The sequence below is a fragment of the Ursus maritimus genome, unplaced genomic scaffold (genome assembly GCF_017311325.1).
Source record: "Ursus maritimus isolate PB19 unplaced genomic scaffold, ASM1731132v1 scaffold_35, whole genome shotgun sequence".
Classification (NCBI taxonomy): domain Eukaryota; kingdom Metazoa; phylum Chordata; class Mammalia; order Carnivora; family Ursidae; genus Ursus; species Ursus maritimus.
This window is the reverse complement of record NW_024426119.1, coordinates 16,193,952-16,215,273: the sequence shown is the minus strand read 5'-3', so window position 1 is coordinate 16,215,273 and position 21,322 is coordinate 16,193,952. Positions and strand designations below refer to the sequence as shown.

The 21,322-nt window shown below is 42.1% G+C and overlaps 1 protein-coding gene across 4 annotated transcripts in view; it reads left to right on the top strand.

Moving 5' to 3' along the window:
• The window catches only part of AQP9 (aquaporin 9), a 69,985-nt gene that overhangs the window by 5,666 nt on the left and 42,997 nt on the right, over positions 1-21,322 (top strand). For all 4 annotated transcript variants that reach the window (XR_005831975.1, XM_040620592.1, XM_008706025.2 and 1 more), the window contains exon 2: positions 21,108-21,234. Coding sequence is in view for 3 of the 4 variants with exons in the window: in XM_040620592.1 (XP_040476526.1) it covers positions 21,108-21,234 (127 nt within the window). In the remaining variant the exon portion in view is untranslated. The remainder of the gene's footprint in view (positions 1-21,107; positions 21,235-21,322) is intronic.

The window sequence follows — 21,322 nt, the reverse complement described above, 5'->3', positions numbered from 1 at the left end:
TGGACAGGCAAGTGGTCATAAAAAGACACCATAACTCCTCTCTCTTGCTTTCTGACTCAAAAGTCACTTGCCCTTTCTCTGATTCCTCCCTGCTTGGTCTGGCTTACTGCTTTGCAAACACCTGCCCCACTCTAAGCCTGGATGTCCAAGATGAGGGTCCCATTGAGCTAGAGCTGTCGGTCTGCCCACAGATGATAGGACAGAAGCCTCTGCTGTCAGTGGTGCCTGGCAGATTCTAGCCACACAGGGCATGTCTGCCGGAGCGGTGGGAGAATCTCTGTCCTTGGGCTCTCATGCACCGGCTTTGGAATGAAGGGGCCTGTGTTGTCCCACCCCTGTGTCTTTCAGATGAGGAAGCAGAGACCCACACTCTCACAGAATTCTGTCAAATGCTTTTTCCACCACAGTAGGACATCAGCGAGAACTTGCACAGTCAGTCCCACCTGATTCGATTATGTACTTATGATTTATGTTTGGTTCTCAGCTTCTCACGGATTTGCACTTCTGTACTGGGCGGGGGGGGGGGGTCTGTTACTTTAAGAAAGTGCCAGCTTCTAAATATGAACATGGGAAAGAGCTAAATAAACATGGAGGGATCTGTGTGGGCTCTTGCCCTGTGCCTTCAGCGGGCGGGCGTGGGGGTGCGAGAGGGCCCAAAGCAGGAGGTCCTTTCGCTTCAAGTCTGGTGGTGTGATGAAGACAGAAGACAAGAGGGGCTAACATTTATCGAGCATACACTATACCCAGACACTCTTTAATTCGAGAAACATCTCACGAGGTAAGGGAATTGTTCTTATTTCACGGATGAGGAAATGAAGGCTTAGTTTGACCAAGCACCTTGCCCACAGGTGAGTGTGTGGCGGAGCTGGGATTAGAGTCAAATCCCTGCTTTTCTTTCTCCGTGCTGGAATTACTCTCATGTACCCTTGGCTGAAACAATATATGTTACTGTTCTGTGTGCTTTACAAATATACATACGTGGCCCCCTAGTCTGTGTAACTTCTACAATTTGAGATTTCCCCCCAAATACACTTCCCGAGAACCACGGAGATGTGGGTAATTCATTTGAGTTTTGTAATGCAGCGGCTTTATGTCTCCACTCCCCCTCGTGAACTGTTAGGTGGTTTGTCACTATGTTCGTCACGATGACCAGCACTGTGGCAATGAGCATCTTTGTACATGTCTCTTCGTCTGTGTGTTTCAGAGTTTCTTCTGAGTATACACTCCGAAGTGGGTGCCCTGAGGGCGTGTGCCTCTTCAACTTTATGTATATTGCAAAATTGCTCTCTGAAGCGGTTTTAAATTTGCAGTACCATCAGCAGCCTGTGAGTTTCCATATTGCGTATACTCCCTGACCCTTGATATTATCCAACTTCTAGATTTTTGCCCGTTTGACATATAAGAAATAGAATTTCACTAGTAATTTTCATGAATTCCTCATGCACTTGACCATCTTTTCACATTTACTGAAGCTTTAGATTTCCTCTTCTGTTAATTGCCTGCCCATATCCTCTGCGCTTTAATTTTTTCGTATTGGTTGTAATAGGATATTGGTTTTTTTTTTAATCTAGACATTAGAGATATTTTGTGTTTTCTTATTATATAGTTTAATGTCTTACTTTTGATATTTCGGTCTTTAAATCATTAGAATTTATTTTGGCGTATGATGCTCTTTATCTGGTAGGATAGCCCATTGTTCCAGTAGCGTTTTTGACAGTGTGTTCTACTTCTGATGCTTGTGATGCCATCATAGACCAATTAGATAGACATCATATAGCAGTTCATATATAAATGCGGTTGTAGGCCTAGGCTTGATTTAGTTCTGTTGATTTCTCTGTCCAAACCAGCACCAATGCCATATGTTTTTGTTATGATTACTTTCTAAATTAGTTTTGTTATCTGGTATTTTTCTTCCTGATTTTTCCAATATTGTCTTGGCTATTTTTAGCCCTCTATTCTTCCACATGAATTTTAGGATGAGTTTATCAAGTTCCAAAAGTACCCTGTAGACATTTTGACTGGAATTGCATTAAATTTATATAGTACTCCGGATAGAACTGGCACCTTTAAGATATTGAATCTTCTATCCATGAACATGGTATAGCTCTTTCTTCATAGGTTGCTTTTTAAACTTATTTTTAAGTTTCATAATTTACTTGATATTAGTCTTATATATCTTTTGTTTAACATATTTCTAGGTACCTTGTGGTTATTACTCTTGTGAACGGTGCATTTTAAAATTCTATTTTCTAAAACAAATTATATTTTCTAATTGGCGATTCCTAGGTTTAGGAGCAGCACGGACTTGTGTGTGTTGATCTTGTATTCAGCAAACTAGGTAACACTCTTACTAATGTAAGTAAATTTACAGGTTACCTTGGATATTCTCTATAGATCAGCACTGGCAAATATGATAGCCACTAGCCATATATGGCTACTTAAATTAAAATTAAACTTAAATAAAATAAATTTTTTTCATTCTTACTAGTCCCAGTTTGAGTGCTTAAGATCCACATGTATGACTTCTGGCCACACTGGACAGCGTGGATATGGAACTTGCTCCTCACTGTAAAATGTTCTATTGGACTGGTATAGACAATGTGTTTTTTTCTGAGAATATGAGAACTTTCTTTTCTTTCTTTCTTGACCTTAAATTTTTAATTTCTTCTTATTACCATGGTTAAAACCTCTCTAGTGCAAGGTTACTTAGAAGCTATAATTGTAGCATTCTAGTTTTATTCCCAACTTTAAAAAATCTGCTTCTCATGTTTTATCATTAAGTACGATAGCTCCTGTATGCTTTCGGTAGACATTCTTGATTTGAGTAAGGAAGTTCTCGTCTACTCCTAATTTACTAAAACTTTCATTAGGGATGATTGTTGAATTTTTTTAAAATATCTCTTCTCTATTTATTGAGTTAAGCATTGGGTTTCTCTTTTATCTGTTCATGAAGAAAGTTACATTGACAAATATTTTTAGCATTAAATCATCCTTACATTCCTGAGATGAATGCAGCACTAATCATGCAGCATTTAGTTTGCAATGTTTTATTAAGGATTTGGACTATAATTTCTTTTTATTATGTTGTCCTTTGTCCAGTTTTATCACTGAGATTATATTAACGTCATGAAATGAAGTTCTTTCCCTCTTTTTATTTTTTCTGAAACACTTTGCATAAAGTAAAGATTACCTATTACTTGAAGGTTACTTAGCATATGCGCTGGAAAAAAGAGGCGGAGAGGAAGGGGAGAGGGAGAGAGAGAGAGAGAGGTGTGTGCAAGAAGATTTCCCTAANNCACTTTATGTCTAATTTAGATTCTCTATTCTTTTTCTTAATTTAAATTCAATTAGCCGACATATAGTACATCATTACTATCAGATGTAGAGTTCAGTAATTCATCAGTTGCATGTAACACCCAGTGCTCATCACATCACATGCCCTTCTTAATGCCCAACACCCAGTTAGCCCAAAGATACAAATGTACTGATCCTAAGGGACACCTGCACCGCAATGTTTGTAGCAGCAATGTCCACAATAGCCAAACTGTGGAAAGAGCCGAGATGTCCATTGACAGATGAATGGATAAAGAAGATGTGATACACACACACACACACTCACACACACTCACACACAATGGAATATAACTCAGCCATCAAAAAGGATGAAATCTCACCATTTACATCGAGGTGGATAGAACTCGAGGGTATTATGCTGAGCGAAATAAGTCAATCAGAGAAAGACAATTATCATATGGTTTCACTTGTATGTGGAATATAAGAAACAGTGCAGAGGATCATAGGCAAAGGGAGGGAAAACTGAATGGGAAGAAATCAGAGAGGGAGACAAATCATCAGAGACTCTTGACTATAGATTCTCTATTCTTAATTACATTTTAGCAATTTACATTTTTTCCTAGGAAACTGTACTTTACTTGTGTTTTCAAATGTAGTTTTTCAAAATCGCTAATATTTTCAAAATCAAAACAATGAAAGCAATAATTCGGAAATAATTTTTCATACTATTTGCAAAGGCTTTTAATATCTCTACTGTATCTGTGGTGATGTTCTCTTTCTAATTTTTAATGTGGTTTCTTTGTTTTTCACTCAGTAGTTTCTGCTTTTACCTTTCTTATATTGTTTCATCGAGTTGATCAGCTTTCTTTATTTCTCCCTTTTCTCCTGTGCTTGTTCTTTCTAAGTACTTACATTTACATTTAAAAAATTGTATTCTTGAGTTAACAAAGTTTAAAGTGAGTCAACATCTCTTTCCTTCTGATCAACAGGAAAACTTTTTAAAATCCTGATTGTAATCAACCACTCCATCTTACATGTCATTATCGCCTGATATTTAAATTCTACCCTCATTTTTATTATTGGTGTTTTTAATAGCGATCACTTACTTAAACTCACTATCATTTATCAGTTTATTTGCTAATTATTCCTACATACATGCATCTCTTTTAGGTGCAGTTTCCTTCTTTGTGCAGTAAAAAAGCTTTCTTTGGGGAAATTTTTCAGGAAGTGTGTGTGAGAGATAAACTTTCTCAGTCTTTGCCTGAGTTTGTCTTTATTTCACTCTCAAGTTTCAATGTTTAGCTGATAAATTTTAGGTTGATGATTGGTTTTGCTTGGCATTTTGCAGGTGTCATCCCAATGTCTCTTGTTGCTGTTGACAAGTCTGTTGTTCATCTAATTTTTGTTCTTAATCTGAATTTCTCTGATTACTATTAAGAGTTTCTCTCTTTATGTAGCACACACACACACATACAGAAATTCTCAGCCATAAAAATAGGATGAGATCTTGCCTTTTTTAACAACATGGACAGACCAAGAAGTTATTATGCTAAGTGAAATAAGTCCGACTGAGAAAGACAAATACCATATAATTTCACACAAATGTAGAATCTAAAAAAGCATAACAAATGAATGAATAAATAAAAAGCAGAGTCAGACCTGTGAACACAGAGGACAAACCGATGGTTGCCAGAGGGAAGGGGAAGGGATGGACACAATGGGTGAAGGGGAGAGGGAGGTACTGGCTTCCAGTTATGGAATGAATAAGTCATGGGAATAAAAGGCACAGCAGAGGGAATCTAGTCAATGGTATTGTAATAGCATTGTATGGTGACACATGGTAGCCACACTTGTGGTGAGCATAGCATAACCTATAGAGAAGTTGAATCACTATGTCATACACCTGAAACTAATGTAACACTGCATGTCAACTATACTGAAATTTTAAAAATTATAAAAACAACAACAAGAGTTTCTCTTTCTTTTCCCCTGAAATTTCACTGCAATACGACTAGTGTTATTTTATTTTATTCGTAGTGCTCAGGATGCATTGTTTATCAGAATTTAAAGATTCACAATTTTTACCAATTCTGGAAAATTCTCAACTTTATTACTTTGCCTTTCGCCCAGTCTTTCTGTTTTCTCCTTTTAGAAGTCGTATTATGTGTGCATATATGCTTGACTCTTTCTTTTTTTCTTTATGTCTCTAACCATTCTCTCATATCTGTATCTCTTAATCTCTCCATGATAAATTTTATGTAGTTGTCTCAAACCTGTCTTCCAGTTCACTAATTCTTCACTCAGTTGTATCTAATCTTTTGTTTAACACACTCATTAAGGTTTTAGTTTCATTCATATGTTTTCATTTCTAGAAGTTCTCTTTGGTTCTTTTTAAAAATTGCTTTTCTTTTCTTATGTGTTCACTTCTTGTGTCTCTTTAACTCACCAAATTAATATATTTATGGTATTTTATGATTATTCTGTCATCTCAAGTTTTAGGGGAGCCAATAATCCTGTTTATTTTACCTACTAACTCTCATTGACAAAGGATCATTTCCTTTAGCGTTTTGTAAATTTGTATTGTAAACTCTTCAGGAAAGTTTGTTTTTCTCTGTGGGAATTCTATATGGCCTGGGCCGCGGAGTCATTCTTCTACAGCAGATTTGCATTTGCTTCTGCTAGGTTGCCCAGGTATATCACCAGTCAGAAATGATTATTGTGAAGTGGAGAACTGGAAAAGGAAGACTGATGAATGTGCACGCCCTTGGGAAGAGCACTCTCCCAAAAGAATGGCTCTCCACTCCCTTTACTGCACATGGGATGTGTGACCATGAATGATTAGGAAATCCCATGTTTTCTCCAAATGAAGCTGGTTCTCAAGTCCTTAGAGCCTGAGTCAGGACCAGGTGAAGGAGGACTTTCCTACAGACTTCCCCTGATCAGCAGTGAACATGAAGGGCCAGACTAGCCCGGAAAATTTCAGAGTTCCAAAGGACTTGGGGAGAAAAGTCCATTCTGGGTCACTGATCTAAAGGCTACAGATATCTAAAGCCAAACAATTCTGCCAAACAGAACTTTGCTTTCGATCCCTGAGCTTGAATTTTGACTCAGAAAACTTGCCGCTTTCATTAACTTTCAAAGAGGAAGTACTTATGTTTTCTACTTTCCAGAATGGGTTTGGTTGGTTTTTCTTTAGTGACAAAGCCCATTGCAACATGTTCCCATTACTTGACAAGAAAGGAGAACATAGAAATGAGAGCAGAAGTTGGCTCCTCTTTACTCATCAGCCTTGTGATGAAGATACCACATAAAGTGAGGGACCAGGAGGAAGAGAATCCTCGTAAAAGTGAGACAACTTATCAAAATGCTAAACAGCCCAACAATGAAGGCTACTCTGTACATCTAGTGGACACCTTATTTCATGTCTGATTGCTAAGCCCACTGAACCCACAAAGCAAAGCAAATGCTTTAAAGAAAATATGCCAACAAAATGTGCCCCCCTCTTGATAGATGGACTGATCATGCTAAGACACACAGTCCTGGTTTGGTCACCCAAGACCAAAAAAGACCCGAGGGCCTAGTCCTTCTCAGCCTAGAATCAGCCCACATGCATTAGCCTCTATTTTGAAGTTTAGATTTTCTTAGGAGGAAACCTCCCGAAAAACCTATGCCTCTATCACCAGGTAAGTGGTTAAAGAAATAAGGTACATCCTTATGTTGTCCTTATGGATACCTACATAACCACTAAAGACAATGAGGCCAATTTTTATATGCTGATATGAGAAGATTAATTAAGCTATTAAAAAAGCAGGCAGAAAATGGTATATATAAAATACTCCTACTTGTATAAACACACATACACAATTTTTGACAGAATCTACCAGAAAGTATTGATAGTAGTTCCTGTAAAGAATAAAATATAAAATCTGGGCTAGAAAAGGAACAAATTCCTTATATTTTATGGTACATCTTTTGTAACTGAAAACATCTTACATATTTATGTGCATTTTCTTCACTCCCCTACTCCCCCTAAAAGAGCTCGCTCAGCAGAATTTCTCCCTTCCAAGTGTTTTAGGGAGTTGCTCAAAATGTGTTCTAAAGAACACTAGTTCCAGGAGATGCAAATAAAAATTTGTGAAAGAAAATACGCTGACCTTCCCAGATATGTTTGGAAAACACTGGGTTAACCAAGTTAAGCCGTTTTTTCAACTATAGGACTTAGCAGAGTTGTAATGTTCACTATTAACTCTAAGAGGGGAATAAAATATATATATGTCCCCAGACTCACTTGACCACAAATCCCTTTCTTAAATTTTAATTCCAGTCAAGTTAATATACCGTGTTATATTGATTTCAGCTGCACAATATAGTGATTGAACAATTCTCTACAATGCTCAGTGCTCATCGAGATGAGTGTGCTCTTAATCCCCTTCACCTGTTTCACCCATCCCCCCACCCACCTCCCCACAGGTAACCACCAGTCTGTTCTCTAGAGCTAAGAGTCTGTTTCTTGGTTTGTCTCTATTTTTCCTTTGTCCCTTTGTTTTGTTTCTTAAATTCTACACATGAGTGAAATCATATGGTATTTGTCTTTCTCTGACTTATTTTGCTTAGCATTATACTCTCTAGATCCATCCATGTTGCTGCAAATGGCAAGATTCATTCCTTTTTATGGATGAATAATATTCCATTGTACACCACATCTTCTTTATCCATTCATCTGTCATTCGACACTGGGCTGCTTCCGTAATTTGGCTGTTGTGAGTGATGTTGCAATAAACATAAGGATGCATATATCCTCTTGAATTAGTGTTTTCATATTCTTCGAGTAAATACCTGGTAGAGCGATTACTGGATTATATGGTAATTCTATCTTTAATTTTTTGAGGAATATCCACATTGTTTTCCACAGTGGCTGCACTAGCTTGCATTCCCACCAAAAGCGCACAAGTGTTCCTATTTCTCCACATCCCCACCAATACTTGTTTTTTCTTGTGTTTTTGATTGTAGCCATTCTGAAAGGTGTAAGGTGATATCTCATTGCAGTGTTGATTTTTATTTCCCTGATGATGAGTGATGCTGAGCATGTTTTCATGTGTCTGTTGTCCATCTGTGTGTCTTTTTGGAGAAAAATTGGAATGACACAGAGCAGATTAGACCAGCCGCTGCACAAATCCCTTTTTTGGAGGAGCATCTCATGGAACAGGTGATCTGTGGAACATACTTTGGGAATTGTTGGGCCTGGAATGAATCTAAGAAACTAATCAGCCCCAGAATTCCTCTGTCTTCAGGGATCTTCCGGACTGAAAGTGACGCAAGGTGTGCTTAACATTGTTAGACCACTCTGAATAAAGGGAGAGCTCTCTTGAGCGGCCCTCCATCCACATTCAGCATAATCAGACCATGGTTATCCTAACATGAACACTCACACCTTAATAAATAAATGCTTAATTAGTTCCTTATTCTGGCCCTGGGATCATGACCAAGTTCTTACCAAGCTAGCATTAATTTGGATGAGTTGAGGGATGTGAATGCCTATGATATAGGTCAGAAAAAGAGAGCATTTTCCTTTTTAGCTTGTGAGAAATAATGGTGTTTAATCACCTTATATTTCTGAGGCCCAATTTTGTTCTTGGTACTCTTTTCTACTCAGAGATCTCTGAGGTTGGCCATCTGCCCATTCACCTGGTTCTCAAATCTCAGATTCCTCTGTTTTTATGAGCCTGCTCTAATATCATCTCTTTTCAAGTACAGCTGGTTCTTGAGTGGTGATTGATCTTATCCTGATATTCTCTCAGGCTGTGTGCCACCAAATACTTTATTTTTAACCAGAATGTCCAGGTTTCAGTCTTGGGGTTTTTTTTGTGACTATTTGGTTATGACTGAGAAAATTTTATTTTCCAATTGGAAAACTAACTGACTGGAAAGCCATACATAAATATGCATTCTGTCCTAAGAAAGGGAACAAGCAGACCCACAGAAACAGTAGCAGTTGTCAGAAGAGGAACACAGAAGTAAGAATCCAAAAATCTGGCTCCAGGTTCAGATTCTGCCACTAATTAGCAATATGAATTTTGTCAAATTGTCCAGCCTTTTACTTTTTAAGTCTTTATTTTAATTCCAGTTAGTTAACACGCAGTGCAACGTAAGTTTCAGGTGCACAATACAGTGATTCAGCACTTCCATACATCACCCGGGGCTCATCACAACACGTGCCCTCCTTCATCCCCATCACCTGTGTTACCCATCCCCCCACCCACCTCCCCTCTGGTAACCATCCCTTTGTTCTGTAGAGTTAAGAGTCTGTTTCTTGGTTGTCTCTTTCCAGTCTTCCACTTTTGAAATGCAGATTAGATGTTGGCAGGTAATAGGCACGACAGTGTGGTATACATGCTATAAATGTTTGTTTATTCACCTGTCCAGTGGTCAGAATTATGTGTAGTCAGACCTGGGCCCCATCATTGACTGCCCATGTGAGTGTGAGAAATTTTCTTAACCCCTCTAAAAACCTCATTCCCTTATTTGTGAAATGGAGGAAGTAAGAAGACCTGACTCCCAGGGCTGACTCCCAGGGCTGACTCCCAGGGCTGACTCCCAGGGCTGAGGACCAATGGGCTGACTTCCAGGGCTGACTCCCAGACCTGACTCCCAGACCTGACTCCCAGGGCTGACTCCCAGGGCTGACTCCCAGACCTGACTCCCAGGGCTGACTCCCAGACCTGACTCCCAGGGCTGACTCCCAGGGCTGAGGACCAATGGGCTAATGTATGGAAAGTGCTTAGCTCATAAAAAGCACTCAATAAACATGGAGTTGTTGTTGTTACTATTATCATTATGTGTTCCAGTGGATGTAATCACATAAACTGAGTAGACGTATGATAGGTGAGATGTAGGACTTCTGGTAACATATACCTACAGCACGGGCTGGAGGGCCAAGGTTTGCAGAGAATGTACTGGCAGACTGGCATTTGTTCTCCTTCCTCTCCAGTCACAAAAAGCAAAATGTTTATAGGAGGGGGGAACCCCTGAAAGCCCCAAAGTGACTCCCATCTCAAAAGTGGGGACTGGGTTTTTGGTCTCCCTATCACTGCCACCTTAGCCAAAGTCATGCCCGTAGTCAGTCCTTTATTTGAAGGTCGCCACAGAGTCCCCCTCCGGAAACTGAGAGGCTTGCTACCTCATCCCAGAGATGTTATCACCACGCCATCTGTGGGGCCAACAAGTCACTGGCACCAGAAGCTAAATGGGTTTCTCCTCCCAGGCCTTCAGACGGGAGTGAGCAGCCCCACAGCTTACTGAGATGAGGCAGGTCACATGTATGAGAGAAGTGGATATGGTGGGATTGAGGAGTGTATGTCCCGTCTTAGGACATGTCTGCCACCCAGGCTGTCTCCACTGTGGCCGAGTAGGAACGGGGTGGGTTTTTATCAGATTTTCAAGTTTTTCAAAAATGGTCAGAAGTTAAAAGTTCTATGCAATTTTTCCTTTTTAAATACTGGCAACAATTTCTAAAATTAAAAAAAAAAAAAGCACCATGTAGGCCAAGCAAACATATCTCTGAGTCAATCCCACTCATAGGCTGTCTCCAGCCATGGACCACCAGTTTGTGACTCTGCTCTAAAGGTGTCCTTAACCGTGTTCTACAAAGACAAACTATGCTCACCAGAAAAGGGCAAATGGAGAGATTGTGAGGGTCTGAGCCTTCTGTTCAATATCATCTGTTTTAAGAGGCCTGGCTATGGGAAATCTAATTCCTACATGCAAGATTGTTGTCCTTTTCTTTTCCCGTCCTAACACCTGTCAAAACTGATTGAGGCAATAGTGTGAAAAACATTTTTTAAAAGATTTTATTTATTTATTGGAGAGAGAGAGAGGGAGCAGGAGCAAGGAGAGGGGCAGAGGGAGAGGCAGACTCCCCACTGAGCCCAACACAGACCTCCATCCCAGGACCCTGGGATCACGACCTGAGCCAAAGGCAAGTGCTTAACTGACCAAGCCACCCAGGTGCACCATGTGAAAACCATTTTTGTTTCAGGCAGTATCAGAAGAGAAATCTTGATCTCATATAATTTAAATCAAGTTTCTCATGAGGACAATCTGTCATGTGCATATATTTATATGTCTCAGATTTAATAGTATTATGTCAGATGATTCAATAATTTGGGATAGTAATCAAATGACTCAAGAATTTGGAGACTTAAATGTCAAAATAACCATCACCTAGTTAGTAAGGCAAAATTACAAAACCACGTCTTCATGTACACTTTCCCTAGGCGTAAATGCTTAAGGCATTTTTTTTAATAACAAGCCTTCAATATTAAATAACAGTACCACCCTTCATCTATACTTTTCTTACCAGTTCTCAGCTATCTTACCTTTCCTACCAGTCTCTGAGTTCTCAGAGGACCTGTATATGATTATTTTTGCATCTCTGCTACCACCAGGCATCACGCATGGCACCGAGAATTTTCGAATGTACCTATATATGGAGGAATAAATGAAGGGAGGAAGGAATGGCTGAGTGACGGCCAAATTCCAATTAGGGCTACTTGTAGATTTGAGGATCTTCGTTTCCTCCAATTTCACTTTTTGAAAGACAGACTTCTAAAGCACAAATCTGAAGAAACTACTTATTTGGCTCAGGTACAGTTGAGGGCAATTTAGTTTAAGTGGAAAAACACAACCTTTGGACACAAATGTTAATTTTAGGTTCCAAAAGATCTTTTCACTAGCTGTGTGTCCTCGGACAAATTACTTAATTTCTTTGTCTCAAGGTTTCTTTGGATGAAAACAGCGAGGTATTCCTCCCCGTCAAGTTATTATGGGGACTAAAAGAGAGTATTTGTAATTTGTGTGTGTGTGTGTGTGTGTGTGTGTGTGTGTAAACAAATCAGTTTATTTAAACACAAAATTATTTTAAAACAAATCAGCTTATTTAAAATACAAATGTTGCCCCCGATACACTCTTTTAATGCTGACTTCTGTCTTGCGAACATTTACATCAAATGACAAATTTTCTACTGAAGGATATTTTTCATCTAAAGTATATTGCTTACCGATTTCCAAGAAGACCAGCAGCAATGCACAAGGTCAACAGCCATACATGACTCACATTCTTGGGTCCCATTGTTGCTGCCCACGTGACTCAGAGCAGCCATGCCCCAGACTGGCACCACCAGATTAAAGGACACTCACTTCCTAGAAAAGTTTTCAAGGGAATGGTAATAAGTAAACACTAGCCAGGTGAGCTTGGACGCTATGGGGACATTTTATTAGCAATGGCTACTTGGGTTACTTCTTTGGCTCTGGTTAAAGGGGCAAGTGGGAGTGGGGGATTGCTTGGCTTCCTGGGTCTTGGTGTTGAGAACAGATGTGGGTGCTATGAAGTCCCCAGACTCTGGCTACGCTGGCTAGTGCCACAGGAAATCTGTGCGGCTCGTGGGTGTGGATCGTCTGTGCAGAAAGGCCTGACCCACCATTATGTCAGCCCACTCACTTCCAGTGCCGGGCAGGTTTGGTCAACACTGGGGGCATGAGTGTGCCTGCTGTTGCTGACCACAAAGCTGGGAGACACGATGAGAAAAGGAGCAAGCCAAAAAGAACAAGAGGAAAAGGTTTGATGGGCTTTCTGGTCTAGTATTCTCCTGGTGAGCGCTCAGTCATCTAGTGAAAGCTGTCTACGCAGCGGAAGCTAGAAAGGAAGCAAATATTACTCAGTGAACTCGGTTTTGTGTAAACCGAAAAGCTGCGCTTAATCGCCAGCCTGTCTCACTGACCTCTGAGAAAGGAGGCAAATGGGGCTGAAGAGGATGTTTCCCTAGGTCATTGGAAGCTTTGGTGAAAAAGCACAAGTGTTGGGTATTTTTCTGAACCAGAGTGACCACGTGTTGTCACCAGGAAAGCCACCTGTCCTGGCACAAAAACGAGAATTACAAGATTCGCAAATGAGCTTCATCCTCAGTCATTTCTCCTCAGACTGACAATGTGGCTTTTTATACCGGGTAGATGGGTAACAGACAGCTGTTTGGGTCTCCAAGTCCTTCAACACTCCTGGACAGCCCTTCACTTGCAGCGTGCAGATGGGAAAGCTGGGGCCCCGACCCCACATCCTGTGGGACCTCACTGGTCTCCCTGAATATTGCCATGAATTCTTGGGGGTGTTGGTTGCCTTGGGGGACCTCTCACTCCATCCAGTGTGTAATGGTTAAAAGCACAGCCCTCCGCATAAGACAGACCGGGGATCAAATCCAGGTTTTGTCTCCTTTGTTTTTATTGTGTAACGCTGGAGAACTTGTGTGGCCTCTCTCAGCCTCCATTTGCTCATCCATAAAGTGGAGCTAGTAATCCTGTCCTCTTTTCCGAGGCTGAGCAGACATTGGTAGGGACGAAGTGATACAGGTAAGGCACTTTGCCCGGGACTGAGCACAGAGAACGTACGTGGTGTTTGTATTTCTTTACCCACACTGCCCTAAACAGATGAGTACAGACACCAAACATTTCACGCAGCCTTAGCTCCGAAGTCCATGACAATATTTGCCGAGCAACCCTTTCAGCTGTTCTTTCAGTATGGGCTCTGAAAACACGGAACTATAAAAGGTAGCTACAAGACATGTTATCTTTTCCTTCTTTGGACAATGTTTGATGTGCGCAGAGAATCGCAGACCCCTCGCAATAATCACAAGGTCCCCTCGTGATCCCTGGCCTCACGTTGCATGCATTAGCAAACATTTTCTAAAGAATCCCTGGCCTTTATTAACTGCTGCTTTCCCGAAAGGGCTCAGGTTTTACATACTGACCGAACAGATATTTGTTCAGTGTCTATTATGCACTGTGTACCATGTTGGGAACATCTCAGCTTGCACTCCAAAAGAGGTAACAGATACCCAGAGATTTGAGAATGGTCAAATGAAATAAAGTCTGTAGGTTTATGATTCTCCCCATCCCAGCATTTGTTTGTGATAATCACTTTTATCTCTTTACCTCTCCTTTCCTTTAGGTTTTTTGTTGTGTCCAGTAATCAGCTTGTCATAGGGGTCATGGCTCAACTGGGAACTTCCCAGCAACCCAGCTGAGATTTCTTAGAAATTACACCTCCCACTTCTCACATCCTATCCCCTGTTTCTATTGAAAAGACATTTACACAGGGTTCCCCCCCCCCGCTTATGTTTAGATATTTTCATATATTCCATCAGCTGTTGTTGGAGATGGAATATAAAGAGGCATGGCCTGCTGCGGCGGACACTACAGTCTTGGTGGGCGTGACCCGAGGCAAGGTGGGATGTAATGAAATGCCACTGCAAAGACATAGTAGAAGAAGCAGAAGAGGCCCCTGAGGGCTTAAGTTGTCAAAAGAAAGCCCCACAGAAAGGGTAGGATTTTAGCTCAGTGTCAGGAGTACATTGAGTTTGGCTGCAGAAAGGACAGACAAGGGACATTCTGCTAGAAGGTAGAGCATGAGGGCGTGCTGGGTGGGAATGAGTGTCATGAGCTCAAAGGCCTCAAAGCGACAGGGATGCCAACCTGGCTGATGCAGATTTATGCTGAAGAATACTGGGCATGAAGTGGATGGGGTCACGAGGCAAGACCCTGAGAGCCCTGAGTACCAGGGGGAGGGTTCGTGCTGCCATTTCCTGAGTAGTGGTCAGGGGAGCGGTGGGTTAAGTCGTGCTCCATCTGGCATGGTCCCTGAGTGGGGAGATACTGGGGGTGGAGACGCTGGTTGGGGGCTGCAGAAAAAGCCTCCGAAGATTCGAGAATGATTGGCTATGGATGGCAAAGGAAGAGGAGAGGAGGAAATACCAAATGACTCCAGCTTGTTTGCCCTGGATGATTGAGAATGACTAGTCGCCAGTCAGTCTTTCGTAGGAATTCTGCCTTTCAAAGGTCCTTCTGCTTTTCCACCAAAGTTCCTTTTCCAGTTCCTGCCACACATGGCACCTGAGAAGAGCAGCAGTAGTTACCCGCTCCTCTTTTCTAGTGTGGCTTTCCCACCAAAACCGCTAACATCTCGTCGACTATGAAGGGACTCATCTTTGAAGAGCAATCACAAATAGGCAAAACAACATGAAGCCCTTGCCAGCTTCCCATTTCCCCTCCTCTGCAAATTTTGATCCCATGACTAGGAATGAAACAGCAACTATTTCTAATATCTGTCACAGATGTGGTTTTCTCCCTGTTTTTATTGCCAGTCAGTGAGTCAGCGGTTAAGTTCATGAGTCCCTTCGTCTTAACTTATTCACCCTAAATTGGGGTTTTCCTTTTGAGTTTATACTAAAAGCAACAATATCCTGCACTGGCCATTGCCCTTTATTGTTTAAACAGTGCTTTCGTTATTGTTATCCCATTTGAACCTTCACTAAACTATCCTACGAAACGAGCCTGGCCGGTATCATTACTGTGCTTTAATGATCAAACTGACACTGAGAAGGGTCATTTACACAGACACCGACTGTCATACCTGGAAATGGCACCCAGGATCCAGTTATTTAGTTACCGCCAATATAGTAGATGCTATTACAGAGGCAAAGATGTTTCATACAGGATCTCGAGTACCTTATAAAATTGGGAAAACCGGGCACAGATACGTAAACAGTTAAAGTACCTCCTGTGCCTGAGAGCCCCACTAGGTGGCAGTAGAAGCAACTAGCAGGAGGTAAAGGGTGAATTACCCGGTTGTAACACCCTGTACACATATGGGAGAATTGTGTCCATTTCTGGGCTCTGTGTTTCAAGAGGGATGCTGACAACCCAGAGCTCGACTGGGTGAGACTCACCAGGAATCAAAGATGAAGAGACAGGCATCCAGGAAAGAGAACTCAGAGAGGATCTTACGCTCCCTCCATTTACTGGAAGGCCTGGCATGTGGAAGAGGCTTATGCTTTATGGTCCCGAGAATGGGCATAGAGCTAATGGACAGAAATTACAGGAGAGAGGATTCCAGCTTCCTTTAAGGAAAGACTCCCTAGCCACTGGAACAATAAAAAACATATAGAACTAGATGCCTGATGTGGTAATGAGCTCCCTATGTCTCACGGGGATCCAACACAGACCAGAGAACACCTATTTAGGATGTCCTAGGGAAAATGTCTATGTGAAGTCCAGTGTGTGTGCCATTGGGTTCAGAACCAGTGTAGTGTTGAGGCTGAGGAGAGAACATCATGCAGGGTTTGAGACCGCAGGCTCTGGAGACTCCATGGTGCTCACCGTTGGAACTCAGCTACTGTGTTATAAACGGCCACATGGAGAGGCCATTTGTAGGTTCTTTGGCCAACACTCCAGCCAAGGCATCAGCTGACAGCCAATATCAACCACTAATATGTGAATGTGTTAGCCTTCCGATCATTCTAATCCTCCAACTTTGAACCATCACACTTGACCCCAAATGGAGCAGAGATGAGATGCCCCGCCCAGCCTTGTCCAAATTCCAGATTCGCAAGCAAAATAAATGTTATCATTTAAGCCACTAAGTTTGGGGGGTAGTTACGTAGTGCTAGGTAACTGGGACACAATGTTTATATGATATTCTAAATTGCCACCAATCTTCAGGGCAACTTACAGGTGCTGGGTCAAGGAGAAGGTGGTGTTATTTGCAGAAAGGGGGTTGGTGGGTTGGGCTGATGAGAGAAGAGAAAGCTTGGTGAAGCTATTGGGCAAATATGAATGAGAGATAAATGAGCTTTGGGGGCACAGTGAAGGGCACAAGGAGGACTAGATCCGTGATTTGTAACACCTTCCCTCCTCTACATGGTTCTGTGAGTTTTCTAACTCTCCTGGAGAAGGAAGCTAGCTTGAGCAGACGCCAGATCCTGACGAGAAGGTGGAAGAGAACTTGAAGGTGTGTTGGTGACCGGCACAGGAAGGGGGGTGGTGGACTTGGGAAACACAACACCCAAGGAAACAGAATGAAACAAAACAGGCCAGCGTATTGTTTGCCGTTGGTATGGAAAGGAATCTTAGAGATTGTTTTCTAGATAAGGAGACCAAGAACTGGCACTTGGAAAACAACTAAGCACTAATTGTATAATACGGACAGTATAAGTGATTTTCAGAGAACACAGGTTAGGTGTGGCCAGAGTATGAATGGGTGATGGGTCCAAAACAGCTTTCCAGGTAGGGGGACCAGAAAATTGAGGAAAGCTGGATATGATAATAAGCTCTTTCTGTATCTAAGAAGGGGGATGGTAGGGCGGTTTGTTTAAAGGTGAGGACAGGGAATTATGTTGGAAATTCTCTCAGTAATACCATGAAGAACAATTCTCCCATTTTGGAAGGGAAAAAATTATACTGGGCACACAGAAAAAGGAAACCAGAGTAGGTGACCAATTCCCCAGCAATCTGGCCGCAGTACTTTAGGATATCCAAGGTCGGCTTCCCTGGTGCTGTGGATGCAGGTGGGAGGAGGCAGGCAAGGGATGATACTAGAAGGTAGTTACCTGACTTCTTCATTGCCTTTCAAGCTGTAATAAATATATTTTAAAATTAAAAACCAATGATGTAGGGGCATCTGAGTGGCTCAGTCAGTTAAGTGTCTGCCTTCAGCTCAGGTCCTGATCCCAGGGTCCTGGGATCTAGCCCCTTGCAGAGAGCCTGCTTCTCCCTCTTCCTCTGCCCCTCCCCCTGTTCGTGTGTGCTCATGCTCGCGGGCTCTCTTTCAAATAAATAAATAAATTAAAATCTTTTAAAAAATTAAAATAAAAACCAATGATGTAAATCTGGGCTGAACTCTTCTGGGTGGTGATTTGTGACGAAGGTCACTGAAGTCCCCACACTGTTCATTTCTCCTCCTTCCTTTCCTGCAGCACACAGCATCGATTATCCTCCTGAGGAAAGAACAAAAAAACAATTTCAGGATCTAGGGTGGAAGAGGGGAGTATTAATCATGGTGAAATTTGACAGGGCAGAGGCCTCCCTGAACCCGCCCAGGCCATTTAAAGCTTTTCTGCCCGCTCTAGACTAGCACGGACACACACGCATCAGACCTCAAAAGAGGGAAGGCGCTTCTACAGAAAGCAGTAATATGTCAGGACTGGCCGTGTCTGGATGTGTCTCCTCTTACCCTCAGTTGTCTAAATCATCAGGTCATGTCAGCTGTCAGTAACATTTCATTCCTCTTTTCAGATGATGCTGTCAAAATGCCAGTTAGCTTAGAAGTTATAGGGCAGTTAGCTTAGAAGCATACAGGGCAGTTAATTGGCTTTAAATTAAAAAGAAAGCAATTGTGGTGGTGGTTTGAATTCAGAGAGTTATTATAATAGATAGGGATTCTAGAAAAAAATTAGGTCACGTCTAAGTGGAATTGATAGGCTATGAAATGGACCCAGGCGATGTTTTTGAATAAGGGAAAGGGAACATGTTACTACTATGACCTTCTTTAGGATTCACTGCAGGGTCTGGAGCCCAGCCTGTGCATGTGTGATATGTAGCCCAAAGGCTCCCCTCAAGATGTCAAGCCCACCTACTTAACCCTACTGTCTAGCAGGTGGAATGGAGATGAGGCAATATGTCTTAGAATTGGGGATTACAGAAGCTGTTGAAGGATCAAGATAATTTCTCTGCCTTCAGGGAGGAATAAACTAAAATCATTCTATATGTATTAAATTATTGTTTGTAAATTATATTTCTATGAAAGACCTCACAAAGGCACCCTGGGGGGGAGCTATTTAAAATTAATTCATCGCTGTCAGGAAATTGTTCACGTGCGACCTCTCATATTTCAGGCTCAGACTTCCCTTCTCATCCTTTTGTGAAGAGACACACAATGGCTGGTTATTATTTTCGTGATAAGAAGCATCCACATTCTTAATCTCTTTTTCCTTACACATATTTGCTTCTGAAACTTTTCTTCGTATGCCCTTAAATAATATTCATTTCTTGATGCTAAGCCCTTCCTGATGTCGGTTGCTGTTTTGTTATGAAACCCAAGCTGGGCTGTGTATTCTAGAAAAAATTTGGCCAATTCAACATAAAAAGAACTATGACTTAATGATCCTACAGTCCAGAACTTTCTCCTCCAGGACCACACTCGCTCTTTAAACCACAGCATGAAGATGGCTGATGGCCGTTCATTGTCTTGTTACTTTCTTGTTACTTACTTGTTACAGAATTGCACGTGACCATTCTGTCTTTCCAAATAATACTCCCTCAACAAATGTTTCCTTCATGGACCATGATTAAATGGTTTTGATTGGTTGTTCAGTGAGTATATAGGACCCATTTTCTAAACATTAGGAACTACATGGCGCTACAGTCAGAATGTTTGTGTCCCCCCTCCCCCAAAATTCATTTGCTGAAAACCTAATGCCCACAGTGATGGTATTAGAGGTGGGGCCTTTGCGAGGTGACTGGGACGTGAGGGTAGAGCCCTCATGAATGGGATTAGTGCCCTTATAAAAGACTTCCAAGAGAGCTTGCTTGCCCGTTCTGCTCTGTGACAATGCGACAGAGAAGTGTGCAACCTGGAAGAGGGCCCTCACCTGACGGCGCTGCCATCCTGATCTTGGACCACCAGCCTCCAGAACTATGAGAAATAAATGTCCGTTGTGAACAAGCCACCCAGTCTGTGGTATTTTATAGAGGTACAAACAGACTAAAGCACATGGTAAAAAAAGAAAAAAAAGATATGCAATGAAAAGTTTTCTTCCAGTATCTGCCCTGGCCATCTAGCACCCCCCCCCCCCGCCCCAATACCATCTCTTGCTCTTTTGCGTTCATAAAGACGGCTCATGCATACAGAAAGAAATACATCTAATGTGTTTTGAATACAACTGGCAGTGTGCCTTAACACTGCTCTGCATCTTTTCTTAAAAATTAATAATACCTATGGGGGATCTTTCCCTCTGGACACACAGACCTCCGTCATTCGAAGATATAGCGGCAGACCACTCTGCTGAGTGGACGTACAACACATTTCTGAATACTGATCCCATTCTCCACAGTATCCTCTACAGCGCAGGACTGTGGGAGACTCACGGTCTTACTTGCTCTTCACCGTACAGCTGTTTGCAGAGTGCTTCCTATGAGCACGGCTCCGTGCTCGGTGCTGGAGGGAATACGAGCCGCAGTGAGTTTGGCCGTCTCTGCTCCCTCAGAGAAAAAAGACACGGGATTGAAGAGGGCTTGATTGCCAAGTCTCTCCCCCTTCCAGTTTGCCTTTGTTTTCTTGCACATCAAGCGCTCTTTCCCATGCCCTTGTACGTGGTACCCGTGGTCCTTCCACTTGTCCGATGTGCATCTGATTGTGAGCCTGAGACGGCTTGTGCTGGAAACTTCTGGAGCAGGGCTTGCCAGCTCCCCTCCAGGGACTGGGAAGGAGACCCACGTTGAGGGCAGTGAAGTGACTGAGCATGCAGGCTCCGTTTAAAGGGAGTGGCCCACCGCTACTCTGCCCCAGGAAATTACTTCCCTGAGGCTGCTAGATCTTATGAGTGATTAAAAGGAACCAGAAAGTAAAAAGTACATGGGATCTTTCTGTGTTATTTCTTACAACCACAAGGGAATCTACCACTGCCTCAAAATAAAAAGTTTGATTTAAACTAAGAGCCAGAATCCTGGATCAGTGTGTGAAATTACCCAATTGACAGGTGGGGGAAGAATGTTAACGCTGCCGGCCCAGCAAAACTCATCTGTAATCCCAATACAGCTTTGGGATCACCGTTTTGCTGTCTGTGCCTAGCTGGATCGTTATAATTTGATTTGCGTGAAGTCAGAGGCAGCCCAATCCACGCGCTTGCTTGAAACATATTTCTTGCGCATGCGACTTTCCATTGTCATTGGCAGTGGATTTTTCCACTTACTTGAGCTTCCTCTCATTCCAGGTCCTTGGATGTGGCTCTGTCGCCCAAGCTATCCTCAGTCGAGGACTCTTTGGAGGAATTGTCACCATCAATGTTGGATTTGCCATGGCAGTTGTAATGGCCATTTATGTGACTGGAGGTGTCTCGGGTAAGTAATAGAAATAATAGCTGCCGTTCATGCAGCCATTCCAGTGTGCTAGCACAGCGTTGGGGCTTTACATACCCCAGTTTATTTT